The 21,801-nt window shown below is 45.8% G+C and overlaps 1 protein-coding gene across 2 annotated transcripts in view; it reads left to right on the forward strand.

Moving 5' to 3' along the window:
- EMID1 (EMI domain containing 1) overlaps window positions 1-21,801 on the forward strand; it is an 88,597-nt gene that overhangs the window by 3,983 nt on the left and 62,813 nt on the right. For both annotated transcript variants that reach the window (XM_060249302.1, XM_060249301.1), the window contains exons 2-3: window positions 13,703-13,816; window positions 16,290-16,417. In XM_060249302.1, coding sequence (XP_060105285.1) covers window positions 13,703-13,816; window positions 16,290-16,417 — 242 coding nt within the window. The remainder of the gene's footprint in view (window positions 1-13,702; window positions 13,817-16,289; window positions 16,418-21,801) is intronic.

Raw genomic sequence — 21,801 nt, forward strand, 5'->3', positions numbered from 1 at the left:
ATACAATCAAAGAAGGCTGTTAGGATCTGTTCTAAAGTGAATTTTGAGCCAGAATTTAAACACTGCAATCCAGACTTTTGTCTCCACCAAAGACTGATCCACAATTTGAATAAAAGCCAGATAATTAATTGACTAAAAAGTTTTAATTGGCCAACAGTGATAATTAGCATCCTTTTCAAGGAATTTTTTTGACAAGCTTTCATCAACTTTGTTAGATTCATGTAGTGTGTAACTAATAAAACAAGTTTAGGCAGGGGTAGCCCAAGTCAGTTTGGTGCCCAAGGCAGGAAATCTTCAAATCCTGTTAGCTTAAAACTATTCTTGTATAAACCCCATTGGGCTTAGGAAAAGTGGTCTACAAGTGTTTTAAATAAAGGAAGTCCAAATTGCGAGTCCTGCTCCCAGTAACAGGAGACACATGGAGTCTTCGTTTCAGTGAACTTGTGTAGGAGAATTTCCCAGTGGAGTGTGTCATGGGCTGAACTTGTCTCCTGCTCATTTTGCCAGTCTTTAAGGACATCCTAAACCTGCTGTCTCACCTGGCCACTTTAGCACGCCTTAATGGAGTGCTGCTTTGGCTCTTTGAAGTGTACCTTTTAAACAAAATCAAAACAATTAAGATTCCAGGTGCTGTTATTGTGGCAGAAGTTTTTTGAGCCAGAGCTCACTTGTATATCTCAGGGGTGGCCAACGGTAGCCTACAACATGGCCGATGGCTGGGGCTGATGGGAGTTGTAGACAAAAAACATCTGGACAGCTACCGTTGGCCACTCCTGGTATATTTTGTTATATTTTTTATCCTGCCCTTGCTACATGGAGCTCAGAGCGGCATGCCTGGTCTCTTGCCCCCTGCTGTGTTACCTTCACAATGGATGAAACAAGGAGAGCGGCCAGGCAACAGACCATTTGAGCTTCAAGGCAGAACTGGGATTTGAAGCTTCTTCTTGAGCTTAGCTCAGCACTGTGACCAATTACACCACACTGACTCTCTGTCTACACATTAGGGTCACCAACCTCCAGGTGGGGGCTGGAGATCTCCTGGTATTACAGCTGATCTTCAGACTACAGAAATCAGTTCCCCTGAAGAAAATGGCTGCTTTGGGATGCTGGGCTCAGTGAGTCTGCAACATGCTAACCCCTGATGCTAACCCCTGGTGAACTCTATGGCATTCTGCCTTGCTGAAGTCCCTTCCCTCCCCAGGCTCCATCTCCTGGAATTTTCCAACCCATAGAAAAAAGCCTAGCAGGAACTCATTTGCATATTAGGCCACATCCCCTGGCACCAAGCCAGCCAGAATTGCATTCCTGTCATTCCTGCTCAAAAAAAGCTCTGCCTACCATTTACTCTAATATCTACCCATTCATTCCACCTCTTTTTGGGGTTCTCATTCTGCATACATGGTGTCCCCATGGAGCATAACACTTCATACATCTGATGAAGTGGATTCTGGCTCATAAAAGCTTCTGCTGCAATGAGTTTGTCGTTTTTTTAAATTCTAAAGTTTTTATGTACACCAATGAGAGTATCTAAATAACAGCTGTTGCTCATGTTGGATCTGCATGATAACAAATTGGTTCATGTATGGATTTTTGACAGTTATGCAGTTATTTAAGGAACTGCACATAAGAAGTTGGCACTCCTTCTAGGGAGGGGCTGTGGCTCAGTGATGGAGCATGTTTTGTATGCAAAATGTTTCAGGACAAATCCTTGTCATTTCTGGGTAAAAGGATCTCAAGCACAGATGTTGGGGGAAAGTCCTTATTGGCTGGAGAACTTTGATAATTGCTGCCAGTTCACTGAGCCAGATGGGCTTGAGGTCTGTCTTGGCCCAAGGCAGCTTCATATTAGCAGCGCTAGGGATACCAACGGAGTCAAAAGCCTGATGGTCCCTCCTTCCCAAAAGAATGAACTTTGTCCATCTTTGTATGGACAAAGATCATGGACCTGTTTCTTGGCCTTTAACAACAATCTGGAGACAAGCATTATCGCTTGTGAATGTCTGCAGGCCAATGTGGCAGTTAAAGGCGCAAAAGAAGGGCCTAGTAAACATTTGGCAACCTTGAGCTGTGCATGCTACCAGACCACATTGAAGGGCCTCACTTATTTGTTGTGCTGTTAACATCTTGTTGGACCTTAGCAAGTACATCTATCTTCCTGTGTCAAGGATATGATCAATCATGCTTTAACAGGAACCTCAACTGCACATTGTGTTCTTTTGTGACTTCTGCTGTTATAGGAAAAGCCAAAGTGACAAGTCCACTCCAAGGTCTTTGGTGACATCAGCTGCTAGGACTGGTTAAGTACAACCATTCTATGTTTAGAAGCGGGTGTTTTCCCAGCATTGGCAGTCTGAGGTCGCAAGGCAGTAAGGTCTGTGCCCCCCCCCCCGTTCAGATGGAGGGGGTGGGAAATTACTGGGAGGAAAAGGAAGTACATAGGATTTCCTTCACTTTGAATGACCACCCTCTAATTATAGGCACAGCACTGGTAGTAAAGGGTGGATCATCCAGACATCCTGTGGGTGGTCACCAGCCTATGTTTGTAACATGGACAAAAAGTGGAGGCATAAGGTCTAGACGGGGCTGTGCAACTTCTGACTCATCACACTGAATGCAGTCCATCAGCCATGCATGTTTTGATGCCGAATGCTTGGTTTTGTTGACATCCTGGAGCATGCACTGTAGTAGTAGGATAGGGAGAGAAGCCTCACCTGCCTGGCAGGTCATAATACCAGACTGATGGGAGTGTTGAACTTGGTGGCTGCTCATGTTGCAGACTCACTTAGCCCAGCATCAGGGAGGGGGTTTGTAACAGGAACTCCTTTGCATATTAGACCACACACTCCTGATGTATCCAATCTTCCAAGAGCATCAGGAATGTGTGGCCCAATATGCAAAGGAGTTCCTGCTACAAAAAAGCTTTGCCCAGCTTCAGTCTTGTGGTCACTAAACTTCAGACACAGCATTTCTCAGTTGACAGCTCTGCAAAATGCAAGAAGAAATCATTTTAAAAGAGTAGCACTGAAGATGAGCAGAGTGGATTGTCCTGAATAGTTGGATAGATAGAGGCAGTTCTTTTTACAGGCTGATGCTTTGTGAAATCATGTATATACAAAATAAAGGAAAAAAAGAGTCACTCCTTCAGTCTAGAATGAGGTTTTATTTTTCTTGATTTTTAATTTGCTCTAAATGGTGAAAAGCCAGCATGCTGCGTCTTCAATGGAAAGTACCATGTTCATATCACTGCAACCATTAGGGCAGCCACACACTATATGTGACACTTGTTTTTGTCTCAGGGATACTCTCTTGTATGATTCTTTCAGCTAATACATAAAGTGCAAGAGACAGGTGCATATTTAAACTTTTTGTAATTTTGGATGTCTCTCTCTGCCAACTGAATGTCACATTTCATGCATCTGATAAAGTGTGTTCTAGCACTTGAAAGTTTCTGCTATAATAAATCTAGAGGGGTAGCCCTATTAGTCTGTCATTGCCAAAATAACAAAGGGATCTTTAGATCTTTAAAAACAAAAAGGAAATAATTGTGACAGGGCTCCAGCGGCAAGTTAAAGACAAACAAAATTTATTCAGGCATCTGATGGTGAGATCTGACTCATGGAAGCTTCTATTAGAATAAATTTATGGCAGTCTTTCAGCTGCCACTGGATGGCTTTCCATATTTAATATCGTTTAATATTTATTAATATTTAATATCTGGCTAGTGCCCATTACTGTTCAGTTTGGCCAGTGTAATAAACCTCTGTACACATCCATCTGTGAGCCTTGATTGAGCTGTGTTTTCCTGACATACAGAAACAGACAAATAAGATTGCATGTCTGTCATTCAAATGTTATTCTTCCCTGGTTGAACATGTGTATCTGTAGACATGATTGCTGTATGACGGATGGAACCATTCTAGGCAACTGACTGTAGTGTAAGGGGTGTGAGACAGTAGCATTCCATGAAGCAAACTTGCATTTTGTGGATGTCATTTAGGAGTGTAGATGTGTCTTTAGCAGTAGAGGGAACATGCCTGGGAAATCTGCTATTCACTCATGTTTTCAAGGTGCACAAGTACTTGTGTGTGATGTCTGCGCATTATGAGTTTGGTGCATGAAAGACCCTTGCAAAGCGACACCAGTCTTTCCTGTAGCAAATCCTGCTGTGTTGCACTGCCTCGTTCTTTGGGTTCTGTTTAGGAAATTCTGCCTTGAGGAGGTCATGAATTTTCAGCAGCATCAGCAGTGAGTCCTGCCAGATGACGTTACTCCCAAGACCAGGGAGGCAGGCAGGATGCCTTCAAGCATCATGGGAACTGTGACTGAGGAGGTCTTGCAGCTGGAGAGCGAAAGAGAGGCAGCTGAGGAGCAGTTCTTCTTCTGTGGCCTTGCTGTGGGCCCTGCAAGGGGACAGCTCTGCTCTCAGCTCCGCTTGGCCACTGGCACCTATCCCGATGTGGACAGGGAACGCAGCCTCCATGCTGAGTGCTCACATTCCATGTGCTGCACTGAACAGCCACTTAAATCAACAGGCTCTTCACTTCATAAGGAGTCCCAGCCAGTACTCTGGACAAGGAGCCACCCACCCAGCCAGACACCCCCTGACCAGTAGCACAGAGCCACTTTGGAGGGGAGAAGTGTTGCACAAAGAGGCTTTTGTGATGGACTCCAAAGCGGGAGAGAGTGATAGGGCATGGCCCTCATCCAGGAGGAGCAGAGAGGCTGGTGTGATGTGGCCAGGGTTGACTAGGAATGCAAGAGGAATGTGAGAACTGGGGGAGTCACCCTGGGACTGGAGCCACTGCGGGAAAGCCTGCGCTACATAAATGGACTTCTGCTTGTCTACAGTGATTCTGCCTGTGCTGTGACCTCAGTCAGTTTATGCGTGCATTTGTCAATTTCTGCCCTCAAAAAAATCTCATTTTGTAAATGGAGCCCCCACACCAAAGTTTTGCAGTCAGCCTGGCACTCAGCTTTTATGGATTTTGTAAATGCAGTATTGCAAATGCCCTGGCCCGACTAGCCCAATCTCATCAGATCTCAGAAGCTAAGCAGGGTCAGCCCTGGCAAGCAGTGTTCCCTTTAAGCTGAGTGAGTGTGAGTTAGCTCACATTTTTTTTAGTCTCTGGCTCACACATTTTTGTCTCCGCTCAGGAAAAATGGCCCCAGAGCAAACTAATTTACTCAGTAGCTCACAAAGTAGAATTCTTGCTCACAAGACTCCACAGTATAGAGGGAGCATTGCTGGCAAGTACTTGGAACCAAGGAACACCAAGGTTGTGGCATGAAGGCAAGCAATGGCAAACCACCTCTGAATGTCTCTTGCCTTGAAAACCCTACAGGGCTGCCATAAGTCAGCTGCGACTTGACGGCACGTTCCACTCCAGTCTTGTAAACAGGCTGTTGGAGTGGCCTATATGTGTGCTTAATAATTAAGATGGCCAGCCTAAGGGAGGAAATTAGGGTTGTCAGCTCCAGTTTGGGAGCCACCTGGAGATTTTAGGGGTGGAGCCTGGGGAGGGCAGGGTTTGAGGAGGAGATGGACCTCAGCAGGAGTACACCTTCCAAAGCAGCCATTTTCTCCAGGGGAACTGCTCTTGGTCATCTGGAGATAATTATAATAGTGGGAGAACACCACGTGCCACCTAGAGGTTGGCAGCCCTACAAAAACCCAAGTCCCTTCTATCCCCTGACACACATGGCTTTAATAATAACACTTTTTTATTAATAAATAAATAGGGTTGCCAGCCTCCAGGTGGGGCCTGGAGAGCTCCCACTTTTAGAAGAAGATGATGATATTGGATTTATACCCCACCCTCCACTCCAAATTTCAGAGTCTCAGAGTAGCTCACAATCTCCTTTATCTTCCTCCCCCACAACAGACATCCTGTGAGGTGGGTGGGGTTGAGAGGACTCTCACAGCAGCTGCCCTTTCAAGGACAACCTCTGCCATAGCTATGGCTGACCCAAGGCCATTCCAGCAGCTGCAAGTGGAGGAGTAGGGAATCAAACCTGGTTCTCTCAGAGCCTGCGCACTTAACCACTACACCAAACTGGCTCTCCAGCTGGCAGAGATCAGCTCCCCTGGAGAAAATGGCTGCTTTGGAGGATAGGCTCTTTGGCACTGGACCATGCTAAGGCCCCTCCCCTCCCCAAACCCCACCCTCTCCCAGCTCCACCCCCAAAATCTCCAGGTATTTTCCAATGCAGACCTGGCAACCCTACATGACTTGCCATTTGGATACTGCATTTTACTGAAGCCTGTGCTTGGGAGCACCCTGGTGGGTCATACCTCACGTGTGAGAACTTCCTGACTTTTGCTGTGTGACCTTTCATACCCCCAAAAGTTTGCCAATGTCCAGGTGGGACCTGGAGATCTCTCACTATTACAATTGATCTCCAGACAATAGAGGTCAGTTTGCCTGGGGGGGAAATGGCTGCTCTGGAGGGTGGACTCTACAGCAATGTACCCTGCTGACGTCCCTCCCCTCCTCAAACCCCTTCTTCCCTAGGCTCCACCCTCAAATCTCCAGGTGTCTCCCAACCCAGAGTTGGCAATCCTACTCCCAAACATACTGCTGTAGTAGTAGAAACAGAAGAGATTGGATTTATACTCTGCCCTTCACTTGGAGTCTCAGAGCAGCTTACTGTTAAATAGTGACCGATTCCCCACTAGCCTTATGCCGCTCTCACTCTCCTCTTCTCCGCAGGGCTTCTGTCGGCTTTCACACTATCTGCCCCGGGGTTGCAACTAGCTCCGCCTCTTTCATGCAGCAAACAAGATCCTCTAAAAACCGGTTTCTGTTTGCTGCACAAAAAAGGCGAAGCGAGTTGCAGCCCCGGGGCAGATAGTGTGAAATCTGACGGAAGCCCCGCAGAGAAGAGGAGCGTGAAAGTGGCATAAGGCTAGTGGGGAATCGGTCAGAGAGTTCAATCAGCTTTTAGTTAAACAAGAACACTTTATTAACAAGAACAGTCACAGGCAAACTGACAACAACTACGAACTATATACATTTGAAACAGTGGAATCATGCCCCGCAGGCAGGCACCCCCCAATCCTGTTCTGCTTTCCAGGATTCTTTATTTGCATCTCTTTGTTACATGTTGTTATGTGCCTAGCATCCCGATTAGCTGGTTCCAATAGAACGTCCAATCAGAATACAGGTTTCAGGATCCTGGTTTGCAATGAGTGCCTGCCTCAAGCACAGGCAACAAGAACCCAGTAAAACTCAATACTTAACACTTACAATCTCCTTTCCCTTCCCCTCCCCACAGTGAGGTAGGTGGGGCTCAGAGAGAGCTCTCAGAGAACTGCTCTTGAGAGAACTGTGACTTGCCCAGGATTACCCAGCAGGTGCATTTGGAAGAGTGGGAATCAAACCCGGGTCTCCCAGATTAGAGTCTGCACTTTTAACCACTACACCAAACTGATTTTCAGCATAGCCGAAGACTGAGCTTTGAGTTCCTTGGAAGAACGGCAAGACATTAAATGTCAGTGGGAGTGTTTGAAGCAATAGGCCCAATGTGGTACCAAGAGTACAGAGACCAGTGGTCTTAGCCAGTGGCGAACAGGGTTCCATGTGGCAGGGGCCCTAGACCACCCACAGCCTCACTAACATAAAAGAGGACTACTGCTGCCACTCATGCCCACCCCCATCGAAGCTTGGGTCTGCAGTGGTGACTGTGATTTCTGCCCATCCTACATGGGTTGAGAGCCATCCTTTGCTTGGCCCTGGCAGAGAGGGCTGGTGCTGGGGTGGCAGTGATTCTTGTGCTTCATCCTGGACTTTTGCCCAGGGCCAAAGAATCACCAAGGTCACCCTTGACAAAGATAACATGAGCCAATGGTATCCTGGCCTGCAGGGGCCATTTCAAAGACCTTCAGTCAAACTCTTGTTCGTGTCTACTCATTTGCTCCTTACCATCTACAGGGCTTTTGGTGAGCAGGAATGCACAGGAACGAAGTTCAGGTTGGCTTGGCATCTGGGGGTGTGGCCTGATTGGCAAATGAGTTCCTGCTGGGCTTTTTCTACAAAAAAAGCCCTGCGTGAAACAATAGTGATGTCAGGGGGTGTGGCCTGAAATGCAAATGAATTCCTGCCCAGTTTTTCTACCAGAAAAAGTCCTGAATCTGTATTTGGTGATGTGGAGATGGTGTGAAGGAAAAAGAGACAGCCAGGTACATCACTGCCACCAACATGTCCCTTCTTTGGCCCTGAATCTGGTTCTTCTCATTATAGGAATGAATGAAACTCTGTTTGGAGGTGGTCTGATCTAGCTGAGTATAACTGTTGGCCAGGGAGGGCTGCTGGGTGTCTTGGGCGTTGCTTTTCATGCCATGTGGGTGGATGATGTGAGGTACATGGTGTGTTTATGTGGCTTTTTTCTGGGGCCTTTCCCTCAGTTAGTATTTGCCTTGATGATAACACCTTTGATCCTTATCCATTTGTGGCTCTGCTCTACAATTAGTAGTCCCTGTTGGAATGTGGGCTTGGAGCCTCTGGGGTTGTGTAAAGTATGGGGGGGGACATAAGTGACCTTACGCTGAATCAGCAGGAAAAGAGATTAGCCTCGCGATGGCATGAGGTAGAAGAACGTCTTTCAGTAAAAACAGAAGAAAAACCAATAGCAATTTCTGCAACATATTTGTCTGAGGCAAAGGATTGTGATCCTTTTTCATAGAGTGAGCTTTCCTTTTTTTAAAAAAAAGAACTTTCCCTTGTCTGGAGAGATGTCTATCAAAAGGAGTGCTGAGCCTTAGATACTGGAGTGGATAAAACAACAACAACTTAGTTCAAGCTTGAGGCTTGCCTCTTTTTGTGGTCTTTAGTCTCTGGTATTGCTCTCATATCATTTGTTATGCCAGATCACATCTTTGGTCTCCCTAGCTGATTAACACATTACAGGGAACGTGCCTACGTTTGGTACTGGTGACTTTGGCTCTGGTAGTTCAATCTGGCTTACTTTTCTGTTTGGTTAAGTAGAAGCATTAGGATCACAGACAGTGTTGCCAAGTCTGTCCTGGCCACCGGTGGAGGGTAGGGGGGTAGGGTTGCCAGCTCCAGATTGGGAAGCTTCTTGAGATTTGGGAGTGAAGCCTGGGAAGGATAGGAACCTCAGTGAGGTACATGATGCCATAGAGTCCACCTTCCAAAGCATCCACTTTATCCAGGGGAATGCATCTCTGTAGTCTGGAGATAAGCTGTAATTCCAGGAGATCCCCAGGTCCCACACGTTCCCTGTAATGTGTTAATCAGCTAGGGAGACCAAAGATGTGATCTGGCATAACAAATGATATGAGAGCAATACCAGAGACTAAAGACCACAAAAAGAGGCAAGCCTCAAGCTTGAACTAAGCAGTCCTTTCTCTTATCTGAAATTTGTTTGATAATTTCGTGGAGGAATCTTCTAGTACAATTATTACTAGTTGAGGGGAAATCATATTTCTGCCTCTTTTGATTGTATAAATTTAAGAGAGTAATCTGAAACAAGCTTCCTCATAAGTAAGTCCATTTTATTCTATAGCTAGGGCTGCCAATTCCCAGTTGGGGGCAGGAGTCTGGAGGCCCTCCCTCTGCTTCAGGATTATCAGAAAGCGGTGGGGGTGGGGGAGGAAACGTCCGTTGGACACTCCATTATATCTTATGGAGAGCAATCCCTATAGGGTATAATGGAGAATTGATCTGTGGGTATCTGAGACTGGGAGGGGCTGTTTTTTAAAGTAGGAGCACCAAATTTTTCACAGAGCATCTGGAGCCTCTCCTCAAAAAACCCTTTGAGTTTCAAAAAGATTGGACCAGGGGATCCAATTCTGTGAGCCCCCCAAAGAAGGTGCTCCCATCCTCCATTATTTCCAGTGGAAGGAGTACGATTCTTTTAAATGTGATGGCCAGAACTCCCTTCGGAGTTCAATCATGCTTGTCACAACCTTGCTCCTGGCCCCACCCCCAAAGTCCCCAGATACTTCTTGAGTCTATAGCACTAGGGGTGCCAAACCTCCTATTATGGCACAAGCTCTCCTAGCAGTTCCCTGCCCAGTTTTGCCACCAGTGTTGCTGCCAGTGCCTCAAAGGCCATTTCCTTGCTCCTATCTCTGCAGTGGCTATCTCCCTTCTCAACCTACCACTAGTGGAAAACCATTGTTATATCAGCATAACAGTCTGTGTCTCAGGTTTTCTCGGTTCCCAGCTTTCATTTAAAAAAGAGTGAGTCTCTAACCCCTTTTGTTGCAGAGCTATAAGGAGAAAAGTGTATCTGTAATAAAAGGACCTAGAGACTTTTAAAAAAAAGGGGGGGGGGAAAGAATGAAAGCTGAGAACCTGATTCGCAGATTATTATAACAAAATTAAATTGCTGGTTTTTAAAAAACAAATACTCAAAAAGCCCCAGTAGGGGTGGGGGAAGGAATGGCTGCTGTTCTACTGAAAGACTAAGGTACGGAAACTTTGGCAAAACCTGCCATGTGGAAGCCCCATTGTTGCTGCAGTGTACTATGCGCCACATGCACTGTAGGAATTTACATGCACTGACTACAGCAACGTGCAGATTGGCCTTTAGTGCTCATGCTCCCATTTTAGAGGCAACATGCATCTGCCCAGCACTGTGATAACTCAGTAAAGACAGAATCCTGCAGAATACCAACCCTGGCAAACTGATGAACTTTTAAGAGGTGAAACAGTGAGGACAGTCTACCAGGGACATATATCAGAAAACTGGGACTACCTCTGATAAATAGAGGCCACTGGAATGCACGCCTAATTGCATCTGGCCTTGGCTATGGTGAGCCTGCTGAGGGAACTCCTGGCTCTACCAAAAGGCCTCCATTTAACTGGGAGATGGCTTGGAACCAGATCCTTAAGTTGCATGTCCTTTGGCAACATCAGAGGCTCACGTTACCTGGTTTAATTGTTCACAGGCTGCAGTGGAGAAGCTTGATGTCTCGTCCTGCAGTCCCATCTGAAAGGACCAATGTATGTAAACATATATAAAATCTCGTGCCAGATGGACAGGCAGGGTAGCACGGCTAGGTCATGTAAACCCCCTGCAGGGTTAGAGAGCAACGACCTGCCATTCAGAGATTTATAACTCTGGCATGGAAAATTACAGACTTCTCAAGATCAAGACTTGGCACCGAGTTCCCGGGGCTGGAGGGAATTTCCCTTCCTGTTAGCTCGCCAGAATCCTTAATCACCTCTCCAGGGCCCTTTTCCAGCCTTTTCAAGTTTTCGTTTCCCCTCCTCCATATTATGCGCACACACGTGCACTCACTCACACATACACACTGGGTTGCCTGCAAATAATATGGAGAGGATATACGGTTTAATGCCAAGCGAGGTATGTGTTTGACAGCTTGCTTTTTCAGCCTGGGTGAGGTGTCACTTGTGAAAACAGGGAGCTCTCAGAGCCAGTGGCTGCTGATAGGAATCAAATTGGGGTGGGGGGCCGGGAGAGAAGCTCACAGTCAGACAGCATGTGATTGATTATTCCTCTAGATCAATGAAAAATAATGGCCTGTCACCAGCATTTAAAGTGCTCCTCACTTTGTCTGGATAATCTTGGTGGCCAGGAGCACTTTTCACCAGTTCAGGCTGATTTGCCAGCTGCTGCTCTGCCTGGTTTGGCTGCTGTCACACATTCCTTGGATCAGACTACTGTAACACGCTCTACGCGGGGCTGTTTTTGAAGACTGTCTGCAAACTTCAACTGGTATGAAATGTGGAGACCAGAATGATAAACCAGAATGAAACCGACACTCTCACTGAACTAACATAATGGAAATTAGAAACTTGCCATCTTGGACTTTTAGTGAATGGATTGATGATTGTTAATATGCATGGAAATGTTTTTGTTATATATTTTATTTTTAATATTCTATGTTTTTTTAACTATTAATGTTTTTTAACTGTTGTTAGCTGCCCTGAGCCTGTCAGGGGATGGATGGATGGATAGATAGAATAAGAGGATTTTGCAGCAGTAAACACATTCAACCAGTGTCATGCCAAGGACAGATCTCTTAGGGTTGCTAGACTCCAGGTGGGACCTGGAGATCTTCTGCTTTTACAACTGATCTCCAGCAGGCAAAGATCAGCTCCCCTGGAGAAAATGGCGGAAGGTGGACTCTGTGGCACTGTACCATGCTGAGGCCCCTCCCCTCCCCTGGACCCACCCCCAAAGTCTCCAGGTATTTTCCAACACAGACCTGGCAACCCTGGCAACTCTGATGCAGCTTCATGTGTAATACTCTGTGCAGTGTTAGTTGCTGTATCTCAGAAAGATCCAGTCCTGACTTGATAGCTCAGGCTAGCTTTATCTTGTCAGCTGGGAAGCTAAGCAGGGTCAGTCTGGTTAGTATTAAGATGGGAGATCATCACAGAATATCGGTGTTGCTATGTAGAGGCAGGCAGTGTTGCTATGCAGAGGCAGGCAGACCACCTCTGAATGTCTCTTGCCTTGAAAATCCCATGGGTTCACACTAAGTCAGCTGTGACTTGAGAGGGGGGGGGGGTGAAATCTCAACAAGGACATTTCAGAGCTGGAAAAAGCAATGAAGACAGAAACCATGGCTACATGCACACATGGTTGGATATTGCACTGTCAATGAATTTTCCAGTAGCAAGTGATTACTATAGTGCAACAATTATGCAGTATCCAACCATGTGTGGATGCAAATGAAGATCATTAAGGGGTTGGAGTGTGCTTCCTATGAGACAGGGACTTTTCAGTTTAGAAAAAAAGATGACTGAGGGGAGGATTTGACAAAGGTTTATAAAATTATGTGTGAGGCAGAGAGGGTGGATAAAGAGAACTCTCCCCCCCCAAAAAAAATACTAGAACCTGAGGGCATTTGATGAAGCAATGTGCAGTAGATTCAGGATTAATAAAAGGAAGTATTTACTTACTCAACCAGTGAAAAAAAATGTCTAATTCACTGCCAGAAGAAGTAGAATCATAGAGTTGGAAGGGGCCTCCAGGGTCATCTAGTCAAACCCCCTGCACAAAGTAGGGAATTCACAAATGAAATACCTTCCTGCATACCCACCCAGTGACACCTGCTCCAAGCCCAGAAGATGGCAAAAAACCCCAGCCCTCCAGAATCCCTGCCAAAACTCACCTGGAGAAAAATTGCTGCCTGACCCCAAAGTGGCAAACAGCATCCCCCGGCAACCCTAGCAACAACCATAAAATGGCTGCCATAGAGGGCAATCAAATTGTGATGGCCATGGGGTGCTGGAGGCCAATGACAAAATTTGGGGAGTTTACAAACTATCTCCTACTCTAATGAGATGGAAGAAAGCCAGGAGTAGCTCCTTGCTTAGGGGAAGAAGGAAAGCCATTGTCAGGTGCCATGGCGTCCATGGGTGATTACTGAGTTAGAAGGTTGGGCCAGAATCTGGGAGACCCAAGTTTGAATCCTCAGTTCACCCTGGAAACTTTCTGGATGACCATAAGCTAGTAATTCTCTCTTGGTTTAACCTACCTCACAGGGCTGTTGTGCTAATAAAATAGCCAATGAGAAAATTAGGTTAGATGCCACTTTGCAGCCTCAGTAGGGGAAAAAGCAGGTTACAAATATCTAAATCAGTCAGTCAGTTAATTAAGAAATGTCTCACTTCCCTCTTGGATACAGCCAGGTAAGACAGCTGTCAACAGTGTTCTGCTTAATAACTGGATGTTCTATCCTGTATGTATTGGTCTCTTTCAGGAATTGGTGTTCATACACTGTCACCAGGACCGTTTCCTGCCATGTCCAAAACGGCACCTATCTCCAGAGAGTCTTTCAGAGCTGCCGGTGGCCCATGGGTTGCACTGGAGGCAGGTGAGGAAACAAATTCATACTTTACGCTCTCCCCTCACATGCACTATTCCCTCTCCCCTTTGACTACAGTCATACAAGGTTGGGACCTATAGTGCCATGGGAACCCAGCTGAGGAGATAGTACCCAGCATGGCCTGAATCTCCTTTGCCTCCCTTCTAGCTCACACTCTTGAGGCCTTCTTTGAAGGCTTCAGTTACAGGATGGCTCGTGTTAATCACTAAATACATAAATTGGAGATGTGAAACCATAGCCGTAGCCACAGTGGGGCCCGGGAGGGGCACGGCCCCACCTTTCAAACCCCGCCCCCCCCCAACTATGTGGCCCCTCCATTCAGTCCTGCTCACCACCGTGCATTTCGTAGCGTCGTGCTGAGTGAATTTTGCCTGATGCTGTTACTGCTGCTCTGAGATTCAGCAGCACTTTCTTCCTGTTTGCAAAACATGCAGGAAGGGAGGGAGGGAGGCTATCCAATCAACAAGCGGCTCCAGCAAGATTTTCTCCAATCAAAGGCTGGCTGGCTTCTGTGACCTGCCTACAAACAAAGGCTGTTGCTGCTGGCAAGACATGCCTCACTGCATGCAAACACAGCGTGTTGATGTACTAAAATGAATGACAAGATTGTCCATAGGAAACAATTGCAGAGCCTGGATGGTCCATAGGATATAATGGGAGAGAAGCTTGTCCATTGACTTGCATGGGCTTCAATGAAATACATTGAAGCACAGAAACAGCTGCAACAAAAACCTGGAAAGGATTCTTTCAGTAAAGTCAAAAGATACAGGGCCGGATTAAACCCTGTAGAGGCCCCTAGGCAGTCGAAATCTTGGGGCCCCCCTTGTAAATTATCTCCGAGTTGGAGCACCCGCCCCACTGCTCGCGCCTCCTGCTGCAGCCCACAGGAAAAGGAAAGAAAGGTTCTCTGTGAATGCACCAGTCGTTTCCGACTCTAGGGTGACGTTGCTTTCACAACATTTTCATGCCAGATTTTTTACGGGGTGGTTTGCCATTGCCTTCCCCAGTCATCTACGCTTTCCTGACTTCGGAAGGGTGGAAGGCTGAGTCAGCCTCAAGCTGGCTACCTGAAAACCCAGCTTCCGCCGGAGATCGAACTCAGGTCGTGAGCAGAGCTTAGGACTGCAGTATTGCAGCTTTAACACACTGCGCCACGGGGCTCCTGTGTCAGCCTGCAGAAACCGGTGGCTAAAAAGGCATTCCCCCATTTTTGCTCTGCCGCTCTTCCCAGGCTCTTCCCACCCCATTCCTTCCTGCCTCCCTCGGTCTCCCCACAGCCCCGTTTTCACTGCTGCCGCTCTCCCCAGGCTCTTCCCTGCCTTCCCCACTCTCCCTGCGCCCCCATTTCCCCACTGCTGCTCTCCCCGAGCTCTTCTCTGCCTCCCCCACTCTCCCCGTGCCCCCATTTTCCCCACTGCTGCTCTCCCCAGGCTCTTCCCTGCTTCTCCCCCCCTGTCTCCCCGCAGCCTCATTTTCCCCACTGCCGCTCTCCCCAGGGTCTCCCCTGCCTCCCCCATTTCCCCCGCTGCTGCTCTCCCCGAGCTCTTCCCTGCCTCCCCCACTCTCCCCGTGGCCCCATTTTCCCCGCTGCCGCTGTCCCTGGGTTCTTCCCTGCCTCCCCTCAGCCCCATTTTTGCTGCTGCCAGTCTCCCTAGGCTCTTCCTACCCTCAAGAGCATGAGAGCGAGTGAGCTGGGGCCGGGCAGCTGGCCGCTGGAAAAAGCAGCCAAGCCTTCACAGTCCCCTACCCAAAATTTCATGCCCTGGGCCCCCCCACACAGAAATTTCTGGCTACGGGGCTGTGTGAAACAATAATGGACACATGAACAAAGCAGGAGTCAAGTACAGCTTTAAGACCAACCAATTTTTATTTGAATACGTTCTAAATAAAAATTAGTTGGTCTTAAAGATGCACTTGACTCCTGCTTTGTTCAACTGCTTCAGACCAACACGGCTGCCCGCTTGGATCTATAATAATGGGCACAGATACTCAGCTACAATTTACATTTGTTGTGTAGTTCATTTTCCATGGGCTCTGTGTGTGGGATGGGGTGGGGAATAGTTCATCTCTTCAAAACTATATGATTGTGACTACACAGATTCACAGAGACCGTGTAATGCAATCATTAATGGGGTGTGAAAGAACTACTGTTAGTACTGCTATTCAGTGTGGCACCATCAGGCCCTGCTTCTTGAGTCTGGGGTGCTGGGGATTTAACAAGTCATATTGCTGGCTCTGCTTGGGATACCGGTTCTGATACAATAAGATTGACCCATTCTCATCACATGCGCCATTCCAGGTGTGTTTCTTCTAGTGACCAGTGTTTCCATTCCCTGTTCTTTCCCGTCCACATTACCAACCCTTCTTTTCTGCTGTCCTGTCTACTAACACACCATATTAGATGCCCTTGCTGTTCTTGTATTCCGAACTAGCTGTTTCTGTTTATTTCCCCTCCCACCAGCTACAGAACCATTGTCAGACCAACGTACAAGCAGGCATACAAGACGGTCACAGCCCTGGAATGGAAATGCTGCCCAGGACACACGGGGGCAAATTGTGAGGCAGGTGTGGGACAGCAGATCAAGACAGGTGTGTCTCTGCTTCAATGAGATTATGTTTTCAGTCTTTTCCAATTCTCAGCTTTAAAGGCACGATGCCATCTGTTGACTCTGATTTGGATGGCCCAGGTTAGCTCATTCTCAGAAGCTAAGCAGGTTGGCCTTGGTTGGTATTTGGATGGGAGACCATCAAGGAAGTCCAGGGTTGCTGTGTATAGGCAGGCAATGGCAGACCAGCTGTGCTCATCTCTTGCCTGAGAATCCTGTAGTGCTGCTAGGCTGAGACTTGATGGCATTTTTCCAATACCATCTTTTGAGAAGCAGTTTGTTCCAAATGATCTTCGGGTCTATGCAAACATGGAAGGCCAGGGCAGCTGTTTAGAGGCCAGGAGTATTTGGGAAAGGGAAAACTAGGTAAGTGTGTTTTGCTGGTGGTGGTGGGGGCCGCTAGAGGCAGAATTTATGGAGTGTTGAGATTAGCTTGTCAATTTATATTCTCTAGGTCTGCAGAATGTGGTGTTTTCGTTTATATAGTGGCCGTTCATGGTACTTTGATGAGTATTGTTTCTGCCTCAAGATTATAGTTTAAATTGAGAAAGACTGCAAAAAATAAAGATGTCTGATAACTTTTTTGAGAACCAAAAATGGCTCAGCATTTAAGGAGGTAGATAGACATGATATCGAAAGACAACCCACAGAGTATCCCACACCTGCAGTCTGAGTCTGGCTTCTTCCCAGTTTGCAAATGAAATTAAGTCTTCCCCTTCTTCCTATGCTTCAAGTGTGTGTTTCATTTCTAAATATGCTGCGTGAGTGCTTTTATATTAAAAATTGTCATCCATGCATTTGTCTGTTCATTTGTTGCCTTATTAGTTTTTTAAAAGAAACTTTAATGTGCAAAATTGCATGGGGGATTTGGGGAAGAGGTTTTTTGAAAGTGGCAAAGGCACTAGTCAGTCTGTGCCATGCAGAACTTGTTGTGTCCTAGGCTCAAATGGGAGAACTGTTACTTTTGGAGGGAACTGTTACTTTTGGAGGGAAGCCGAACAAGCCAGAGCTTGAACTCCACACCAGGGTTCCAGAGAAGGCCTAAGCATGCCCAATCAGGGGAAGGATTGAAACATAAGTAGCCAATCAACATCCAGGCTCATACTGTACCCTGATAGGCCCTTAGGGCCCTGAAAATAGCCAATCCATGTAGATAGTTAAGGAACAATCAGAAGGGGGGAAGAATTGTATAAATGAGCGGGAAGTTTGAACAGAGCTCAGTCTGTGTGTGTGTGTGCGTGCGTGTGTGTTCCTGAAGTAAAGCTTGCTGAAATCACTCTCTGACTCTGGTCTCTTACTGTGCCGATCCCAGTACATTACAGAACTGTTATCTGCTAAACTTGCAGAACCTCCCCCCCCCCCCCCCACAATCGTCTTCTAAAATGCTAAATAATGTAATCTAGTAGCATTTGTTTAATGCTCAGGACTGCATTTATTCCAAAGCATAGATGCTTCTATCTGGCATGGAATTCTAAGTATACTTAGAAAACTAGGTTGAAAAACAAGCTTCTTGTCCTTCATGGCTGTGGAACATCATTTATATGCTTCTCTATGCTCTTCCTCTACTCACTTCTGCAAGACCTCAAAGTGCAAGTTTGTGTTGGTTTATAAAGTAGCTTAGCCAGGTGTAGTGCCTTCACTTTGTGTATGAGGAAAAAGAACCTTCTGGTTCAGTTCCAGCAAGTTCTTAAGATAAAATCATAAGAGTTTGAAGGGGCCATGCATGGCATCTGGTCCAACCCCCTTGTAGGATCAGCGTAAAGCATCCCTGACAAGTGTTTGTCCAGTCGCTACTTGAAAATTGCTAGTTAGGGGAAGGTCATCACTTCCGTAGGCAGCCCATTCCACTGCTGAACTACTCTTACTGTTAAGAAAAAATTCGCTGATATCCAGCTGGTACCTTTCTGCCCATAATTTAAACCAATTATTATAAGTTCTATCCTCTGCTGCCAACAACAACAGCGTCCTGCTCTCCTCTAAGTATTTGAAAGGCTGTCACTTAGGGCAAGGAGCTGTAGATGGTCCTCTACTCACTGGAAGTGGTTGAACTTGCTGAGGTTGCATGAGGAGAGGCTGAAGGAGGTTGTTCTTAACAAAAGGCACTTGTCCAGCTGTGTGTAGGTCCTAGGTTTCAAACAGTGACATTTTCCAAGGCAAAGGAAGTTTGGTGTCCATTTTGTCAGAGGTGAGGGAAGCAATGACTCAGGATGATCTGGAAGGGCACATCCCATCCCTTCCCCTTCTCTTTAAAGGATTATTTGGGTTAGCAGAGTGCTCAAGGCACACAATGCAGCAGAGTTTGTCTGCTTTCTGTGTGTTGATTAGAAACAAAATTACACACAGAGCCACTTTATCTTTGCAAAACTAATATGAGTCCTTTATTGTAAGAAGCACCATTCTAGACAAGATAAAGGATTCTAAACTAGCCTAACTAGTTAGGATGGATAAAGATGCAGAAAGCATATCCCGCCATCATAGTGCCAAGATGGAGAAGGCTAGCATAATGCAGAGAGAGAGAGAATGTCAGGCTGGAAGGAAGGAAGATTCCCTGAGAGTAGCAACCTACACGTAAAAGGGATAACATCAGAGCAATAGAAAGGAAAGATGATCAGGGTGCTAGCCTCTCTACCTCTCTGACTCTCTTATAGACTGCCTCTGAAATCTGAGGCTAAGAAACAGTACATAGTCCTTTTCTGAACTCTTAAGATTTGACAAGCTTTCTAATATCCCCCCCGCACACAAAAAAGGGAAAATAACCAAAACATATAAAGCAGACTGATGAAAATCTTAATCATGCCACTGTAATTTAAAAAGCATGATGGGAGCAAGGTTTTATCATGACAATTATAATACAAGAAGCATTTTAATTTAATATAATTTAGTTCACCTTCTGGTATATAATGTAATATAATATAATTTAATATAATATAATTTAGTTCACCTTCTGGTGATGTCAGGATGTGTGCCACATGCACATGAGTCATGTTAATGATCTCCATCACCTCTTTTTCTACAAAAAGAAAACCCTAGCAAGAGACCTCAGGTGTTCAAATGTACAGTACCACTTCAGACTGGAGGGGGAAAGATCAGATTTTGGAACACATATACTCCTTGAGAATAGTAAGCACAGTAAGCAAAGAATAGTATCTGTGTCTTTCTTCCTACTGTGTTAATTTTCTGTTTGCAGAAAGGTTTTTTTTAAAATGTGAAAGAACATTTAAAGCTGAAACCTGCTGCCTGGTTTCTGAAGTGGTACAATCCATTCTCACTTTCTGCCACCTCATTGACTGCCACCTCATTCTCCGGTATGTGTGAGTTTGAGCCAGGCCTTAGTGAGAGGCTAAGCGCCATAGAAAAAATGCTGTGCATAACTGTGTGAAAAAGAGAGAGCAACAAGAAACAGGCAGAAGTCATAATAGATGGCAGCCAGCCAGGAAATGAGGAAACGCTCCATAATAAAGAATGGACACCTGGTGTGAATTCCCATTATTTTGAAATCCTAGCCTGTAGATAGATACTCCCTGCACTGAACTTGGCAGAGCTCAGTGGGAAATGAGAAGCCACTAGGGGGGTATGGAATAAGGGGTGGAGGACGAAGGGGCAGGGAGGAGGGTGGGAGGAAAGATGTGGAAGGAGAGGTTGAACAGGAAGAGGCAGATGAAAAGCCATTGGTGTAGCCTGATGTCGGACAGTGAACATTTTCATTCTATAAATGTCTTTCAACCTTTTTGTCCTATTTAGGTGCATGCATGAATGTTGTCAGCAGGCAGTAGATCTGCCATCAGTGGCTATTAGCCACAATGTGTGTGTGTGTGTATATATATATATATAAATTTTTTGCCACTGGGTGACACAGAGTGTTGGACTGGATGGGCCATTGGCCTGATCTAACATGGCTTCTCTTATGTTCTTAGATAAGAGCAATTTTTAAAAATAAAATGTACTTACATTTTATACAATAGACATGGGAAGTGAAATCATGTGTGGTCCAAGCATGGGTTCAAAACTGCATCCATGTTTCAGGGTCCATTTATGTACTTATAATATTTATAAATATAAATAATTTATTATTATTATTATTATTACTTGGGATCTGGGACCTGCATATCTACAGGACTGCCTCTCCGATTATGTCCCTTGTTAGGGAATTTTTGGAGTAGAGAAACTTTTTCTAGGACTCTCATTCCCACTGGGTTCGGTAATGCAGGGGATGACTGGCTGGCAAGAACCCCATAATTTGAGAGAGAGAGACCTTTTCCAAAGTTAGAATCATTTATTAAAAGAAAACCATATTGCACACCATTTCAAGCATGAAGCAATTTCAGTAATCTTTTTTCAGAAGGGAAAAAAGATAAACTAATATTTATAAATGAATAGTACACATTTATCTGTTTAGGAATGCATTCCAGCACTCTGTCAGGTCCTCCTAACCACAGTGTTGGCAGAGGGCCCTTAGCATCTCAAACACTGGTGCTAAGTACCTTTAGAATCCAGATTAACTGTCAATCAAGAAATCAGATGGTCCTGAGTCCTGACAAAACCAGACCCTTCCTTTCTCTGACCAGAAAATTCTGACCAGAGTCACTGCATTACTAGGTCAGAAATACCATCCTTCCCAAGAGCTTAGAGCTACAGGTCTTCATATCTAGATGCAGGACTTTTGGGTGGCAGGAAAACACAGGAATGCAGTTCCAGCTGGCTTGGCACTAGAGGGTGTGGCCTAATAAGCAAATGAGTTCCTGCTGAACTTTTTCTACAAAAAAGCCCTGTGTGAAACAATGGTGATGTCGGGGTATGGCCTAATATGCAAATAAGTTTCTGCTGGTTTTTTTTTTTTTACAAAAAAAGCCCTGTCTAGATATTTTGACTCTTCATAAATGTAAACAGTTCTTTTTTAGAGCAGAGTGCAGGGTGCAATGTCAGGCAATGCCTTATGGGAGACAACCAAACAGAGAGGCCTAAGCAAATTCAGGCTATTATACAGAACTGCCCCATCTTGCCTATTATTCTGCCATATCCCTCAAAGAGTGTTATGCTAATATGAACAAGAGCTGCTGGGGGTCCCAAGCCCTGAGGACATCTGTTTAGCCTCAACCAGAGCCAGATCCTTTTCAGCGCTGGCTCCAGTCTGGTGGAACACTCTGCCTAGTGAGATCAGGGCTCTGTGGGATCTGCTTCAGTTCTGCAGGGCCTGTACAACAGATATGTTCTGCTGGGCCTTTGGTTGAGCTGATGGGTGTCTCATTATTTCTGGCCTCCTCTGCTCCATCCCCCAACTTAGTTTATTTAATAATTGTAGGAGGCATTTGCCCACCATGGAATCTTGGGCGTTTTATAGACCTATGAGTCATCTTGGTATGTTACATT

Source organism: Heteronotia binoei, chromosome 11, assembly GCF_032191835.1.
Source record: "Heteronotia binoei isolate CCM8104 ecotype False Entrance Well chromosome 11, APGP_CSIRO_Hbin_v1, whole genome shotgun sequence".
NCBI classification, from domain to species: domain Eukaryota; kingdom Metazoa; phylum Chordata; class Lepidosauria; order Squamata; family Gekkonidae; genus Heteronotia; species Heteronotia binoei.